General features: G+C 50.6%; 1 protein-coding gene across 1 annotated transcript; it reads right to left on the reverse strand.

Annotated features, from left to right (window-relative positions):
• Window positions 1-1873: 1873 nt before the first annotated feature.
• Asap3 (ArfGAP with SH3 domain, ankyrin repeat and PH domain 3) lies at window positions 1874-17110 on the reverse strand. The gene is made up of 18 exons (XM_045150118.1): window positions 17092-17110; window positions 16841-16927; window positions 16569-16714; window positions 14192-14261; window positions 13844-13931; window positions 12294-12342; window positions 11995-12185; window positions 11774-11907; window positions 11571-11665; window positions 11197-11374; window positions 8941-9026; window positions 8594-8709; window positions 7914-7981; window positions 7727-7834; window positions 7439-7634; window positions 6296-6515; window positions 5700-5790; window positions 1874-3139 (listed from the first exon to the last, which is right to left on the reverse strand). Exons 3-18 carry the CDS (start codon window positions 16691-16693, stop codon window positions 3065-3067), a joined length of 1890 nt encoding a protein of 629 aa, XP_045006053.1. The 5' UTR covers window positions 16694-16714; window positions 16841-16927; window positions 17092-17110; the 3' UTR covers window positions 1874-3064.
• Between the last annotated feature and the right edge of the window lie 537 nt (window positions 17111-17647).

Genomic DNA, 17647 nt, shown 5'->3' on the forward strand with positions numbered 1-17647 from the left:
GAAACATCCAACCCTTTCATCATATGAACAGGAAGACTGAGCCCAAGTGGTGTGAGCCCTCAAGGATACCCTTCTCAACTATGGCAAATGGTGTTGGTACCCACCAGATCCCCTCTGCCCACCTTTTCATCTTGTAGGTCACCTGCAATTGATTCATGACACACAGTTGATCACTTCCACATCTATGAGCTTTGGGACAGCAGGGAATTGACACTCCCAGAGAGGATGAAAGTGAGTGGTAAACATCCCATTCTATCTCCATGAGGCAGCCTGAAGGGAGTTTTGTTTTTGTTGTTTTGCTTTTTAAGATAGGGTCTCTCTCAAACCCAGGCTGACCTGGAACTCACTCTATGGTCTCAAGCTGGCCTTTAACTCACAGCCATCCTACCTCTGCCTCCCTAGTGCTGGTATTAAAGGCGTGCACCACCATGCCGGTTTGAAGGGTGTTTTAAATATCTAAATACCATTTCTCAAAGGTCCTCAACACGATTAAGACCACTTGCCCATAGTGGCCACCTCTCAGCATGTCTATTGCTTGTTTCTTTTGATATTTTCGATTTTGAGATATAATTAAAAAAATTATTTTACAGAAAATGAATAAGCATACTAGGGCCTCCTGCCTCTGCACATGAACTCCAGATACATGTGCCACCTTATGTATCTGGCTTACGTGGGTTCTGGGGAATTGGACCTGGGTCCTTTGGCTTTGCAGGCAAGTGCTTTAACTGCTAAGCCATCTCCCCAGCCCTAGTTTTTTTTTTTTTTTTTTTTTTTTTTGATAGGGTCTTAATTTGTAGCCTAGGCAGGCCTTGGACTCACCATCCTCTTGCCTCAGCCTCTGGAATGATGGGTTTACAGGTGCATGCTGCCACACCTGCATCCTTTCTTTCTTCATTTTATTTTTATTTGTATTTATTTATTTTTGAGGTAGGGTCTTGCTCTAGCCAAGCCAGACCTGGAATTCACTATGTAGTTTCAGAGTGGTCTCAAACTCACAGTGATCCTCCTACCTCTGCTTCCCAAGTGTTGGGATTAAAGGCGTGTGCCACCACTCCCAGCCATCCTTTCTTGCTGACCCTCTGTTGGCTTCTCTAGTTCCCTTGTTAGGCTACCTGGGATCACCCCACAAACTACTTGCCCCCAAATCCTTGGCTTAGGCCTATCAACAGGGACTGAGGCAGGGACCATGGGAAATCTAAAACTTCAGGTCTCCAAACCTCTAGTCCAGTGCTTTTTCCTGCACACTAGGGGTTCTGGGCCTTGGACTGGATTATCGTCACTGTGGGGATGACCTGTTGCTGTCTGGACATGCTCTGAGTTTTTCCCAAAGGTTCATGTGCTGAAAACTTGATCCCCAGTGTGGCAATGCTGAGAGGTGGAAGATAATCTGGTAATGGGGCACTGCCTGGGAAGGATTAACTCTTAGTGACTTCTGTTGTTATAATATAAAGTGAGTCCTGCCCTCTTCCCCACACACTCCTTCCTGTTTCTCTGCCATATTAAGGCAGCTAGGGGTCCTTGCCAACATGCTGACATCATGCTGTTTGGACCCTCCAGTCACCAAAATCCTGAGCTAAATCTCTTTACTTGAGAAAGTACCAAGCCTCTGGTATTCTGTTACAGTAACACAAAACAGACTGAGGCACAGTACTACAGATTATTTCTGCAGTATCCCTGACCTTTGTCCACTAGATGCAAGTAGCAGACTCCAGTTGGGAACAATGTGCTATGCCAAGTATCTGCTGGGACAAAACTGTCCCTACCTGCTCTATAACCACTGCTGTACATTGACTGAATTACTGGATCCAGGAAAAGAATTCCAAACCCCAAGATTCCTTTCCTTTCCTACTACTTACTCTTCTTACCCTATGAATGAAGGCAATGGGGCTTGACCCCCCACAACCCTTTATTAGAGATGTATGATATGACAAGATTGAGATGAATGAAAATCCTGAAGGCTCTGAAGCGATCATGTTGCTGTGGGACCTAGGAGCCAGGCCTTCAGGGTGAACAGCCCAGCCTCCAGCCAGACTTCTGGTTCTGGGTGCCCTCTGGTCTCTCTGATTGGCCTGGCATATCCCTACAAGGGGCCCAGGGCCAAATGGTTGTAAAGTTGAGGTTCTAGTGGCTGGTGATGACTTCAGAGCCTCTGCTTTCTAAGTGGGGCTGAGCAATGGTGGTATTTTCTGGTCTTTGAGGTCTCTCCTCGATCACTGTTTTCTCTTCGCCGCCCTCTGCTCCTCTATATGGAAGGCTCCTGAGTTGACCAAAAGGAAGATGACAGAAGTGGCATCTGTCAGCCCAGACCATTCCTTTCCTTCCAGCTCATCAAGTACTCTACTTACTGGCTGGAGAACAGAGTCAACACCCCAGGGAGGACTGGGCTGTCCTCCTAAGGGAGTACCATTCAGAATATTTACTGCATAGGCCGTGCAGCACAGGTCTTGGCCAACTAGATTAAAAATACGCTACAGACACCTGTCATGATCAGACAGAAGACCAGCTGATTGTCCAGCTGCTGAGCCCGGAGCCATCCCCTGGAATCTGGCCCTGCGTGCCCCATGCTGGTCCTCGAGACCACCTTTCTAGCAAGGGACCATGTTGGCAGGATACTTGTCTTATTCCTGTGGCATCCACAGTGCCTAGCATAGGTCTGTACAGAATACTGGAATTCCGTGAAGGAAAACACTAGACAAATAAATGGCCAGAAGACAGTGCCTGGGCTGGCAGAGCCCCTGTCTAGAAGTAAGAGATGAAGGGTGGTCCCTCGCCCTTGTAGAAACACAGCCCTGGTCTGCTGAGAGTCAGAGAGTGCAGGTGATCCCGGAGCAAGAGTTCTCACATTCAGCGCAGGGCTGTTGCCCTGGGCATCGGTTTCAACATGGAAGGGCAGTGTCCTTGGCAGGGGGTGGTTCACACCAGGAAAAAGGCTAGTCATAGAGGTCAGAGGGACAGAGGAAGTGAGACTACAGGGAGCAGATGACTCAGCTCCCCAGTTCTGTGGGTTCAAGTCTCAGCTCTGGATGTTGCTTTCACCATGGGCCTTGCAGGGGTCCACAAGGGGCTAGTCTTGCAAAAGTTGTACAGAACTTGCAGGGAGAACTCCAGTCTTTGGGCCATCTCCTTCGCTGAAGCTGACCTGGGGAGAGAGGAGGAAAGTGGTATTTCTAAGCACCTATTATATACCAGCTGTGTATCTCAGTTTCATGACTGTCCTGTTGTGGGCCGATTGAAATCTCATGACAGATGAGAAAATAGGATTTAAAGAAGTAAAGCCATATGAGCTAGGTATGGTAGTGCATGCCTTTAATTCCAGCACCCGAGAGGCAGGGTTAGCAGGATTGCTGTGTTTGAGGCAAGCCTGGGCTAGAGCAAGAGCCTGCTTCAAAAAACTAAAAACAAAACAAAAAAGTAGTCATTTGCTCAAGAGATATCACTCCAAAGCCCAAGCTCTTTGTATTAATTTATTTATTTGAGAGAGAGAGAGAAAAGCAGACAGAAAGAATGGGCATGGCAGGGCCTCCAGCCACTGCAAACAACTCCAGACACATGCGCCACCTTGTGCATTTGGCTTATATGGCTCCTGGGGAATTGAACCTGGGTCCTTAGGCTTCGCAGGAAAGCACCTCAAATGCTAAGCTATTACTCCAGCCCCCCCCCTCCTTTTTTTTGAGGTAGGGTCTCTCTCTAGCCCAGGCTGTCTTGGAATTCATTATGTAGTCTCAGCATGGCCTCAAACTCACGGTGATCCTCCTACCTCTGTCTCCCAAGTGCTGAAACTAAAGCCATGTGCCCACAGTGCCCAGCAGCCCAAATTTTAAAATATTGTACTTATTTATTTGAGAGAGAGGTGGAGAGGCAGATAGAGAATGCTCTTATTAGCTATCACACACACACACACACACCACAAAGACATCAGCTAAGTGCAGGATGATGGCCACCTGGTCTTCAGGATGCAGATGCAGACTTGTCTGGTGCTTGACTGTGACAGGCTGCTCACTCCCTGCAGACACAGTTTCTGTCTCTGCCACGCCCCTCTGCACAACCAGTGTCACCCCTGATCAATCCCTAGGGGTCTAGGGACACAGGAGACTGCTTTCTCCATAGGCTCTGAGCTGTGCCCAGTGGCAAATGTCAGGACAACTGGACGTGAGTACTACGTGGTGGAGGCCTGTTCAGCAGGGAGAAGCTAGACTAAGGCTGACAATTTTGTTTGCTTTTCAGACAAGTTCTGAATACTGGGCTGGCTTCAAACTCACTATGTAACCATGACTAGCTTTGAACTTCAGACCCTCCTGCTTCTACCTCCCAAGTGCTGGAATTACAGGTGTGAGCTGCCTGGTTTGTTTGATTCTGGGGATCAAACCCAGGGCTTCTTGCATGCTAGACCAACTTTCTACCAACTGAGTTACATCTCCAACCCCAAGGATGACAACTCTTGCCCTGTCCTTGTCTAAGTCTTCTATGCCTGGGGTCTGAAAGTCCCCCATAGGCTCCAGGAGTCTTCTGTATAAGAGAAAAGTGACCAAGGCCTCCTCCCTAATCCTGCTTCTTCTACATGAAGGCCACAGTTCCTTCTTTTTTTTTTTAAAGTTTTTTTCAAATATTTTATTTATTTTTATTTATTTATTTGAGAGTGACAGAGCGAGAGAGAGAGAGAGAGAGAGAGAGAGAGAGAAAGGAGAATGGGTGTGCCAGGGCCTCCAGCCACTGCAAACAAACTCCAGATGCATGTGCCCCCTTGTGCATCTGGCTAACGTGGGTCCTGGGGAATCGAGCCTCGAACTGGGGTTCTTAGGCTTCACAGGCAAGTGCTTAACCACTAAGCTATTTCTCCAGCCCCACAGTTCCTTCTTTTAGCAACTATCAGGCAGATATAGCCTTGCTCATCTTCCCCTGGGACATGGGCACAGCTTGGTCTGTCACTCTGCTGTCCCTGCCCTACAGTGACTGTGATCAGCTTCACACAGCCCTGGGCTGAGGGGTGAGGGAGGGAAGGAGCAGTACCAGGGCAGGAACTGACCCAGTGGTACCTACTTGGCCCCATTGGCGCTCCCATCACCTACCTGGCTTTTATTTATTTACTTATTTATTTAGAGGCAAGACCAACAGATTGGCCTTTTTTAACGCAAAAGAGCAAGAGCAAGCAAGAGAAAGAATTGGTGCACCAGGGCCTCTAGCCACTGAAATCAAACTCCAGACATGTGTGCCACCTAGTGCACATGTGCAACCCTGCACACTTGTGTCACCTTGTACATCTGGCTTGCGTGGGACCTGGAGAGTAGAACATGAGTCCTTAGGCTTCGTAGGCAAGCACCTTAACCACTAAGCCATCTCTCTAGCCCACATCTGGCTTTGTTGTTGTTGTTGTGGTTGGGTTTTCTTGAGGTAGGGGCTCACTAGCCCACGCTGACCTGAAGCTCACTCTGTAATCCCAGGCTGGCTTTGAATTCATAGCGATCCGCCCACCTTTGCCTCCCAAATGCTGGGATTAAAGGTGTGTACTACCACACCTGGCTACATCTAGCTTTTTTTTTTTTTTTTAATGTGGTGTTATAAGGAATGTACTCCAGTCCTCATGTTTGTGGAGCAAGCACTTTAATGGCTGAGCCATCTCCCCAGCCCTGTGCCTGTTCTTGACCAACTCTGCAATCCAGACTCCTGTCACTGCCCCCAGACCACAGTCCCAGAGCGCTTACCGGAACGCTTCTTCTGGGCAGAGGCTGCCGGGCAGCGACACTGTCTTCCACATTCCGACCGCCCCGCCGATAGGAGCGAGTGCTCTCCGAGCTGGAAGGCAGGGAAGCCCAATATCACCCCAACTGCTCAGAGCCCATCAGAGTGGGGATAAAGGACCTGGGTAGACAGCAAAGTTGGGGGCTGAGGATAGAGGGGGAGCAGCCCCAAGCTGGATCCATCACAGGCCCTGCAGGTCCAGAAATGACTCACGAGAGAGCTCTAGGGACGTTTGCAAGTCCAGTTCTCCCCAAGTCTGAGAGAAATAAAAGGGTGGGCAAGGACGGGAGAGAGCCATGCAGAGCCCAGAACGGGCCACATAAGTAAAGCTGGGCGTCTTCTCACCAACCTCAGAAGCAGGGCCCCAGGCTCCTCCCTGGCTCTCGTGGCCAGACTTGGAGTGGGGTGGGGTGACGGAGGAAAAGGTCAGCCACCCTCCACCCGAGTCTAATGCATGGCTTCCAGAGCCAGACCTTGAGGCAGTAGAGATGGGGAAACCAATCGACACTCAGACAGGTCAGGGATCTTGCCCAGGATGCACAGCTGAGCCCTCACCAACCTGAACCTCACAGGAGGATACACCTCAGCAGGAGTGGGCACAGATAGCAGGCCAGGTCGGGAGGTGCCTGGAGGCTCCCGGACACCTTCTTCAGGGTTAGGCTGGGCTTGGCTGGGCCCCCTAGGCTCCATAGAGCTGGTGAAGCTGGAGGGAGAGGAGGAGGCTGGGCTGCCCAGGCTCTCAGAGGCCTCAGAGGACTCTGAACTCAGGCTGGGAACATCTGGAACCAGAAGTGATAAGGCCTGTTTGGATCATTCCCCAGTGATAGGAAAGCTGGAACACTTTCCTTGCGCACAGTTTCTACACTGACCTTGGCCTCTAGGATCCATCAAGGCTCTCTCCCAACCCCCTGCCCTCCAGCACACTCCTGCACCCAGCTGGCTCGGCTCGCTCTGCTACAACTCACCCTATCTCCCCAGCCTCTGCTCTGCTGCCCCTCAGGCTCAGCTCAGCAGTTAGCTCCCCCGCCCCCAGGAAGTCCACCTAACCCACCCCCGGCTCCAACAGAGCCTGACCTCCCTCCTTCCCCTTGCCTCCACAAAAACAAGCTGGACTCATGCAACAAACAGGTCCCCAAGTCCAGCCAGGTTCCCTCCTCTATTTTTTTTTTTTTTAAAGGTAAGGGTTTCAAGGTAGCATCCCTTTCTAGCCCAGGCTGACCTGGAACTCACAGTGATCCTCCTGCCTCTGCCTCCTGAGTCAGCTGGGATTTGTCTATTAAAGTGAAGCACTGGGGAATTTGAGTTAAGACACAGCTGGGTTTGTCTCCCACCTCAGAGGCTTATTAACTGTGGCAGCTTAAGCATGTCACTTAATGTGGGTTCCTGTACCTGAGGATGGAGGGAAGATGGCAACTTCCCCTGTAAGGTAACTGTGGGGACAGTATGGACTGGTCACCACGCACATTTTTTTTTGCTATTATTTTGAGACAAGGTCTCATGAAGCCTAGCCTGGCCTCAAATTCACTATGTAGCTGAGGAAACCTTCAACTCCTGATCCTCTTGCCTCCACCTCCCAAGTGCTGGGATTTCAGGCATGTGCCACCATGCCCTAGCTCCACTAGGTGCTCTCAGCTCAGTGCCCTGCAGAACAGGCCCTCAATGAATGGCATAGTGAGCCATTTTTCTGGGCAGTCAACTATACCTCCACTGGTGTGTCCCGTTTGCCCCTGGGCTGTGGTCCGAGAAGAGTTTTTAACCGGCAGAGGTGGAGGGCAGTCTTCACTCTGGCTCTGAGGGGCGGCTGGTCCCAGGCTGGTAATGGTCTCATAGGTCTTGTTGTTGATGTCCAGCCTCCCACTGGCCCAGTGTGCCTGGGCTGGGGGCTTCAGAGAGCAGTGCTATGGGAATGAGGATAGACTGTTTTATCTAGCTCAGCCTGCATCTCCAGGCCCACACCTGGCTCCATCCAGAAGGGCAGAGCTGGGCCTACCTTTTCCTCTTCATCCTCCTCGCTGTCAGAGCCAGGCACCGTAGAGAGTACCCACGGATAGTACAACTGGAGAGGGAAGGTGAGGGTCCCCGCCTGTGCCTGCTCCAGCTGCCCGGAACAAAGGCACACCCGGGTCAGAGGCCCAGCAGGGTACGGGTCAGGGGACAGCTGCCACCCCCAGACTCACCAGCATCTCACACTCCTTGTGCTGTGTCCTCCTGGCTATGTCCAGAGCTGTCTCTCCTGCCTCATTCACTATGCAGGGGGGCAAAAGTCCAGGGGTCATGGTCAGAGTCAAGGAGGTGTGACAACTTACACTGAGATGGGCCTTTGTGAATCAGATTGTGAATCGGACTGTCTGGAATCCTGACTCTGTCACTTTCTGGCTGTGTGACCTGGGGTAAATGACTTAGTCTCTCAGCGCCTAATTATCTCATCTATTAACTAAATACAATACTTGAAACTATCTGACCGAGTTGTTGTGGGGAGTAATTAATAAGTGTAGCTTGACTGTCACAGGACCAGGTACATGATACACTATGTGGTGTAGCAGTTGCCATCCCTGCTATTGGAGCCTCAGCTAATGCTTACTTGGTTCAGTACCTTCAGAAGCACTATTTCCTTTTTATTCTTTTAGCAGGTCTACTCGACCCATGGTGTTACTCCTATTTCACAGACAAGTAAGTTGAGGCTCAAGAAATGAATGACAAACCACCCCAGGTCACAGAGACAAGTCAGAAGCAAGCCAGGATTAGGATCCAGATTGCCTGAGAAGCTCATGCTTGCTATCAGTGCTCTAGGTGTGAGGAAAGAAGCCCTCATAAGGGGGTGCTTGGAAAGGGGTCTGGAGGAGGCGTTGGACTGCACCTGCGCCCACTGGAGCTCGCCCTTTCAGCAGCAGCTTGAGGCATTCGGGCTGGTCGTGGAGTGCAGCGTGGTGCAGGGCGGTGTTCCCCTCGGCAGCCTTGGCGTCCAGGTGGCCGCTAGGGGGAGAGGAGTTCGGGGAGGGGAGCAGAAAGGTGTGTGTGTGTGTTGGGGGGGTGTCAAGGTTCCATGCAAGTGGGGACGTGGGGTGGTGAGCAGGCAGTAAGCAGGCTCTCACCAATTTTGGATGTGTGTGTGTGTGTTGGGGGGTGCCAAAGTCCCATGGAAAGAGAGAGGGAAGAAGCAAGTGGGGACATGGGGTGGCGGGCAGGAAGCAGGCAGGCTCTCACCAATTTTGGATGATGAAGTCCACCAGGGGCAGGGAGGCTTGGCTGGCAACTCTGATGGCCAAGTGCAGGGCAAGCTCTCCAGGTGCCTGAATACATAGCCACACCTGAGTTTTCCATCACCTGCCACCAGCCCAATGCTGCCTTCTTGGACCTTCTCTGACTCCTCTGGACAAAGAATCCAGAATCCCAAAGAAATAAGATGGAAAGGAGGGAGCCTCATGTGAGGGAAGAGTGGGAAGACCTGATTGCTCCTTTACTGCTTTTGTCCATGGTTCTTCCTTGGCCCCATTGGGAGGATGAGTTCCCAAGTCTGGGTCTGGTTCAGGATCCCGCCTGCACTCTTGTCCCCCACTGAGGCCTCCATGACCTTGGTCTTTGTACTGAGCTCATGCGCTGGCTGGTCCAGCTTTTCACCTAAGTACTCAGTGTCCAGTGAGCAGCCTGCCAAGATCTCACAGACAACTCAAGAGACAGCCAACTTCCCCCCTTCCCCCGCCTCCAGTCCTGTTGATGTGACATCCATTTTTTTAAAAATATTTTTATTTACTTGCAAGCAGAGAGAGAGGGAGAGAGGGGGAAGGATAGAATGAGTGTCCAGGGCTTCTAGTCACTGCAAACAAACTTCAGATGCATGTACATACCACTTTGTGCATCTGGCTTTACTTGGGTACTGGGAAATTGAACCTGGGCCATCAGGCTTTTCAAGCAACGCAAGTATATTAACCATTCATTGAGCCATTTTTTCCAGCCCATAACATCTCTCTCTCTCTCTCTCTTTCTTTTTTTTTTGAGGTAGGGTCTTGCCCTAGCACAGTATGTAGTCTCAGGCTGGCCTCAAACTCACAGAAATCCTATCTCAGCCTCTCCAGCTGGGATTAAAGGTGCATGCCACCACACCTGGCAATGTCAATTTCTTTCTTTTCTTTTTGAGGTAGGGTTTCGCTCTAGTCTAGGCTGATCTGGAATTCACTATGTAGTCTCAGGGTGGCCTCTAACTCTTAAGTGATTCTCCTACCTCTGCCTCCTGAGAACAGGGATTAAAGGTGTGCGCCACCATGTCCGGCAACATCCAATTTTTAACTAATCAGAAACTTCTACTGATTGGCTCTTCCAATGCTTCTGAAATCCTTCCTTCCTCAAACATGGTATTTATCGTTAAAACAGCTAATACAGTGGCTTTCCCTACTCTAATGAGAAGTGCTCCTCCGGGCTGGAGAGATTCTTAGTGGTTAGGGCACTTGCCTGCAAAGCCAAAGGACCTCAATTCAATTCCCCAGGACCCACATAAGCCAGATGCACAAGGTGGTGCATGCATGCGTCTGGAGTTCATTTGCAGTGGCTGGAGGCCCTGGTGCGCCCATTCTCGCTTTCTCTCTCTCAAATAAATAAATAAAGTAAAAGTATTTTTAAAATTTTAGGGCTGGGAAAATGGTTTGGCTGTTCAGGTACTTGCCTGCAAAGCCAAAGGACCCACGTTCATTCCACAAGTACCCACATAAAGCCAGATGCACAAGGTGGTGTATGCATCTGTAGTTCATATTCAGTGGCTGGAAGCCCTGGTATACCCTTTCTACCTCTCCCTTTCTCTATCTGCCTCTTTCTGTCTCTCAAATACATAATTTTTTTTTTAATTAAAAACAAGGAGGTGCTCTTCTCAAACTGGAGAAATGGCTCAGCCATTAAACTTTGTTTGCAGTGGCATGAGGTCCTTGTGTACCCATATTTCTCTCTCTTAAGTAAACAAATAAAATACTTAGAAAAATATCTAGGCTGGAGAAATTGATCAGTGGTTAAGGTACTTTCCTACAATGCCTAACAACCCAGGTTCAATTCCCCAATACTCATGTAAGCCATATGCACAAGGTAGCATGTGTGTCTGGAGTTCGTTTGCAGTGGCTAGAGGCCCTGGCACACCCACTCATATTCTCTCTTTCTTCTTGCAAAAAAATAAAATATTTAAAGAAAAGAAAAAAGAAAATCTTTTTAAAGTGTCCTCCATTTCCAAGGCTATTATCAACTCATCTTACAGATGAGGAGATGGGACACACAGATGTTAGGTAACTGCCCTTGATTTTACAGACAGGAAGAGACAAAAACCAGAGGTCTGGCCCAGGTGTGCTTGGCCAAAGTAGTTATCTTTCCCATTTGGTACTGGAGGCGAGGCATGGGGGTGGTGGTGGTGATGAGAGCTGCTCTTGGAGGAGACCTGAGGAGGAAGTGGAGGTAGGTCATAAGTAGCCCGGCAGGGACTCTCACCTGCCCATCAGGCCCAGGCAGCAGCTGCCCAAAGTCTTGTCCATTAGCAAAGGCCTCCAATACCGACAGGAGGTCCCTACTGCAGATGGCTGTCCGGAGTTTCTGGGGTTCAGGTGTGGCCCGTCGAGCAAATCTGTGTTCCACGTACTTGGCCACGATGTAGCCCCTGCGGACACTCCTACCAAAACCAAAGTGTCTCTCAAAGAAAACGTTTCCACCCATAGATCCCCCTGCAAGCATCCCTCCAGGGTGCTCTGGTGTCCTGGAGACTTCTAGGTCAGAGGGTCTCCTCTCCACAGCCTCCTGATGGCAGGTCCCTCTGACACCCTGGGAGCTGGGGGAGACAGAATCCCCCCTCCCGAGCACGTCCTTACATGTCACTCTCAGCGGAGGGTTTAGGGCAGCCTTGAGAGGGCAGCTGGGCCTCCATGACCTCATTGAAGCGAGTGTTTCCGATGCTCAAGGCCAGCTGGAGGCAGGGGGTAGAATCCAGGGTCAGTACAGCGCTGGGATCTCCCTCCAGGCCCCGCCCCCGGGATAAGCCACGCCCCTGGATGCCCCCGGGCCACGCCCTCACCAGCAGCTCGGAGGTGCCCAGCAGGTCTAGGGTGAGGGACTGCATGCGCGAGAACCGCACGCCCAGCTCGCGGTGGACGCCAGAGCACTGGATGCACGTGAGCACGCCCAGGTTGGTGCTGAGCCACGTGGGGTCTGCGGAGGGACGCCGCTGGAGCCTGGAGCTTGGGGCCGCGGGTCCCGCCCTCCGCCCGCCCCGCCCCGCCCCGTCCCAGCGCCGACCTGCGGCCCCGCAGTCGCAGCACTGGCTGTTCCCGGGCCGGCTCTTCACCTCGGCGATGAGCAGCTTCCTGAGTTCCGGGGGCTCCACGTCCAGCCCCGCGCCGCCCCAGGACCCCGCACTGCCGCTGGGTTCCCCGAGGAACGCGCTGCTCAAGGCCTCGTCCTTGCTGTTCTGCAGCACCGACACCCACCTGCGCAGACGGACAGGGTGGGGCGGGTGGTGGGGATGGGAGGCCAGGTGGGAACCGGGCTCCCGAGGGCCCCGCCCCGCGCCTGGATGGCCCAGAGGAGGCACTCACGCCTCACACTCGTGTTCATCCTCTGCCTGGAAGTGATAGGTCCGGTTATCTGTCAGGAGGGAGAAGGGCGTCAGGTTCACAGGTCAGGCAGGTCTTGGGTGTGTGCTGTGGGACGGGGGTGGATCAGGCTCTCCTAAGCCAGGAGCTGCGAGCAAGGGTGTTTTCTCCAAAATAGGGCCTTAGCAAGGCTTCCCCTGGGTGCAGTCTCCAGGATCCAGAGTCAGGACACAGCACCCCCACCCAATTCAGGAAGGGCGTGATCAGCCACCACGGCCACCACCCTGCAGGCCCCTCAGCCTCCTGTCTGGTCTCCAGGCTTCCCACCTCTCCCAGCACCACCAGCTCCCAGGCTGCTCTGCCTGGGCTCTAATCATACTGCTCCCAGACCCCATGGTTCCTACCACCAAGAAATAAAGTCCATACTCCCCCCCCCCTTTTGTGGCAAGCCTAACAGACTGGTCTTTCCAAAATGTGCTACAGAGCAGCAGTGAGAGAAAGAGAGGCAGAAAGAATTGGTATGCCAGGGCTTCTAGCCACTGTAATGGAACTGCAGATGCTTGCGCCACTTGGCACGCATGTGCGACCTTGCGTGTTTGCGTCATTTTGTGCATCTGGCTTGTCTGGGACCTGGAGAGTCGAATATGGGTCCTTAGGCTTTGTAGGCAAGCGCCTTAACCACTAAGCCATCTCTTTAGCCCTGAAGTCCATCCTTTTAAGAGGCCTTCCCAGGCCTTGCCCTTCACCACTGCTCGGTGAACCTCCACTCAGGACAGACAGGCCTTTGGTCCTCCTAATCCCATCTCTCTCCTGAGACCTCCCTTCTCTGGTGTCTTTCAAGACTAAACTCAAATGCTAACAGCCCTTCTCAATACTCCACAGCAGGGCAGACCTTCTACAAGGCCTGTGTGGACATCTCTGCTCTGGACTTCCTCCTCTCATCTTATGGCCCTACTCAGCCCCTCACCCCTGCCAGAAAGGGCTCCCAGAGGATGAGAGGCCAGGTCTTTCTCAGCCTGCTTCCACTTCAAAGGGTCCACAGAACACATGGAAAATTTAAATCATGGGCTGGAGGGATGGCTTAAAGGTTAAGGCATTTGTCTGCAAAGCCACAGGACCCAGGTTTTATTCCCCAGGACCCATGTTAGCCAGATGCACAAGGTGGCACATGTGTCTGGAGGTCATTTGCAGGGGCTGGAGGCCCTGGTGCACCCATTCTCTCTCTCTCTTTCTTCCTCTTTCTCTCTGTCAAAATAAATAAATAAAAATTTAAATATATTTTAAAAAGGAAAAGAAAATTTAAATCATAATCGCAAAAGCCTAGATAAGCCAGAACCATTCAAATATGCTCCACATGACCATCACACTTAGTGTAGAAAGTGGGTGTGTTTTATCTTCAGTGGACTGGGAGATGAAGCTTCCCAAGTGTTCAGGAGCCTGCAGAGCCTTTGGCTACTGGTGGCACTGGACACAGAGCCCTAGCTGCAGCCTCCCAGGAGAAGCACTGGGCAGTGTGGGGCCGGGCAGTCTTGAGCCAGGCAGGGACCACTCACGGGTCACCAGGTCGAAGCACTTTTTCTCATCAGGGTTTGGCCTCACTTGGCAGGTCAGCAGGGTCAGCTTCACTGGGGGCCGGTTGATCTGCGGGAATTTGGGATAGAGGCTATGTTATCCTCTGAGCCTCTGTTTCCCAGTCAGTGAAATGGGCATGAAAACCCTGTTCCTTAAGAGTTCCTGGTGTGATAGGTGGTAGCCTGGTGTGTAGACCAGGCTAAATGGGGCCCTTGGGTACCATCCTTCTTCCTGAGAAGGGTCTCCAGCTCCCTGGACACATTTCTGGGGCCCTGCCTTGGAAGAAGACTTTGGTATCTGTCTGCTCAGAACCCTGGGCTAGGCCTCACCGTGCTGTGTGAGATGGTCAGGCAGCCATACTTGACTCCACACTTCCTCTTCTGCCAGACTCTCCGAATGCTAAGGCCAGGAAGGACAGAAAGACAAGATCAGGCCATACTTAACTCCCCTGCATCAGAGAACCCAATCAGGCCCTGCCTGTGTGACCTCTAACCACATCTCTTCATCTCTTCCCTCCTAGGGGCCCCTAGTTCTCCCCTTCTGTTGGGGAAACATTCCTGCCCTCCTAGGGGAAAAACAGCACTCAGTATTCTCACTTAAAAGGGGGGTGATATTAATGGTCTGAAGGATGGACACAGCTCAGCCTCAAGAAGCTGCTAGTCTAAGAGAAAAGGAACAATCTCTTCATAACAGAAATGTGGTTAACCTAAACAATAAATTGAGAGATCTCAAATATGAATTGAAGTCAGGCGTGGTGGCTCATGCCTTTAATCCCAGCACTTGGGAGGCAGAGGTAGGAGGATCACCATGAGTTCAAGGCCACCCTGAGACTACATTTAGTTAGTACAAACATGAGTATATCTTTAAGGACCTTTGTATTTTACAGACTTTTTTAAAAAAGTTAACACAGGGCTTCAACATATTGGTTTTGGCAAAGACTTTCTGAATACAACCCCAATTCCTCAGGCAATAAAACCACAGATTAATCACTGGGACCTCATGAAATTACAAAGATTTTGCACTGCAAAGGACACTGTGAATAAAGCAAAGAGGCAACCTATAGAATGGGAAAAAATCTTCACCAGCTATATATCTGATAGAGGATTAATATCTAGGATATGCAAAGAACTCAAAAAGTTAAATAATAAGGAATCAAACAAGCCAATCAAAAAATGGGCTATGGAGCTAAATAGAGAGTTCTCAAAGGAAGAAATATGAATGGCCTATAAGCATCTAAAAAAAAAATGTTCTACAACACTAGTCATCAGGAAAATGCAGATTAAAACTGCATTGAGATACCATCTCACTCCTGTCAGATTGGCCACCATCATGAAAACAAATGATCATAAATGTTGGTGGGGATGTGGAAAAAGAGGAACCCTTCTACACTGCTGGTGGGAATGCAATCTGGTCCAGCCATTGTGAAAATCAGTGTGGAGGTTCCTAAAACAGCTAAAGACTGATCTACCATATAACCCAACTATAGCACTCCTAGGCATATATCCTAAGGACTCATCTCATTTCCTTAGAAGTACGTACTCAACCATATTTATTGCTGCTTAATTTATAATAGCTGGGAAATGGAGCCAGCCTAGATGTCCCTCAACTGATGAGTGGATAATGAAGATATGGCACATTTATACAATGGAGTTCTACTCAGCGGTAAAGAAAAATGAAGTTATGAAATTTGCAGAAAAATGGATGGATCTGGAAAGGATTATACTAAGTGAGGTAACCCAGGCCCAGAAAGCCAAGTGCCACATTCTCCCTCATATATGGATCCTAGCTACAGATGATTCTGCGTGAGAAGGAAAAAAATCAGTAGCAGAGGCCAGTAAGTTAAAAAGGAGATATAAAGAGAAGAGAAAGGAAAGGAGGAGGTACTTAATAGGTTGGTATTGCATATATGTAAGTAGAATGATTGAGATGGGGAGGGGATATGATGGAGAATGGAATTTCAAAGGGGAAAATAGGAACAAGGGTATTACCATGGGATATTTTTTATAATCATGGAAAATGTTAATAAAAATTGAGAAAAAAAGATAGAGACCCTTAATAAACACAAGTAAAATATGAAAAAAAAAAAAAAAAGTTAACACACCAGGGGAGAGATGGCTTAGCGGTTAAGGTGCTTACCTGCAAAGCCATAAGACCCAGGTTTGATTCCCCAGGATGCACATAAGCACAAGGTGGCACACATGTCTGGAGTTCTTTTGCAATGACTGGCTGGATGACCTGGTGTGTCCATTCTCTATCTCTCCCTCTCTCTCAAATTAAAAAAAAAAAAAAAAAAAAAAAAAAAGCTTAAAAAATAACAGCAGGGAGGAGGACACAGTCAACACGGTCCTTTCTAGCCATATCCAAGATAATGGAGAGAGGAAGAGTGAGAGCGCACAGCAGGTGCTCCATCATGCTTTATGGTTTCTTAGACAGGTGTTGCTGAAGCCCAAACTGACCTCCAACTCATTGCAATCTTCCTGCCTCAGTCCCTTGGGTTCTGGGATTATAGGTTTGTACCACTATGCCTGGCTTGCTCTTTTTGAAAAATAGATGGTCACATGCCCCGCTGTCCTTTGATAATGTACCATCAGAGTGAACAAAAGAGTCTACACCAATGATGAGCCATCTCTTTGGGCAGCTTCCCTGAGCCTCGTCTCCTAGCTGTGCATCTGTGGCCAAGCTGCCCAAGTTCTCGGAATCACTTACCCATCACTCTTCTTGTACAGGAAGCCCACCTTCTCCGTCCCAAACTGCTTGTTGCCTTGGTGCTGGTGGATGCTGTAGCCTCCCCCGGAGTTCTTCCGGCTTGGGTGCTCCTGCCCCTCAGACATGCAAAGAAGACCTCAGGGTGTCTGGGAGGGAAGAGCCCCATGCTGACTGCTCCTCAGGGAACTTGGGGGGCGGGGGGATTCCCTGCTTCCCTCCACCCACAGCAGCCCGAGGAGGGGCATTTCTTTGGGAATGACTCAGGGCCTGACCTCTCTGCTGTCCAGCTGCAGTGTCCCTCGGAGCGAGTCCCGGAGCTGGGCCAGCTTCTGTAGTTCCTCCTCCTGGGCTTGCTGCAGCTATAAGGCAGAAGAAGAGCCCCTGTGGCCAGCCACCAGATGGGCTGGGGCAGAGCCAGACCAGGGACAGTGGGCAAAGTGCCTCACTCCGCATCTCACACACTCACAGCTTCCCAGAAGACAAGAGTGGGCAACGACACACAGGAGGAAGAGGCCTGACTTACTGCGTGGACCGAGGCTGCCAGCTTATCGATGAAGGGGGACAGGCTCTGAGCTGCCTTCCAGCCATCTTGGAAGAAGCTGAGAGACGGAAGAAGGCGGGGGTTCCAGGGTGGGGTGAAAATGTGAATGAAGCCAGAAGTGGGGAAAGATGCTTTAGTGCCCACTGGACACCCCAGGGTGAAGGAGGCACCAGAATCAAGACCCTCTGGGTTCAGATCCCTCTTACTAGCTGTGCAGGCTTGCTAAGAGGGGCTCAGATTTTCCATCTGTAAAATAGGGATAATGGCTGCACCTGCTATGGAAGTGGGGTTGGCAGTGAGATCACATGTGCCAAGTTCTTAGTGCCTGACTCATCAGGCACTCTGTGTGAAAGTGTTGCCCATGATGTTAGAACATTTCTCCAGAGACCTGGAGGGTCCGCAACCCTGGAGGGGTGCCTTGCTGCCCTCTTATCCAAAGCATTAGGGGTGGGGATGAGGTGCCACCTACTTGTGCTGGGCATGGAAGAACTTGATGAGGCTCTGAAGGAAGTCGGGGCCTTGCTTCACCTGACTCTCC

The sequence above is a fragment of the Jaculus jaculus genome, chromosome 5 (assembly GCF_020740685.1).
Source record: "Jaculus jaculus isolate mJacJac1 chromosome 5, mJacJac1.mat.Y.cur, whole genome shotgun sequence".
NCBI classification, from domain to species: domain Eukaryota; kingdom Metazoa; phylum Chordata; class Mammalia; order Rodentia; family Dipodidae; genus Jaculus; species Jaculus jaculus.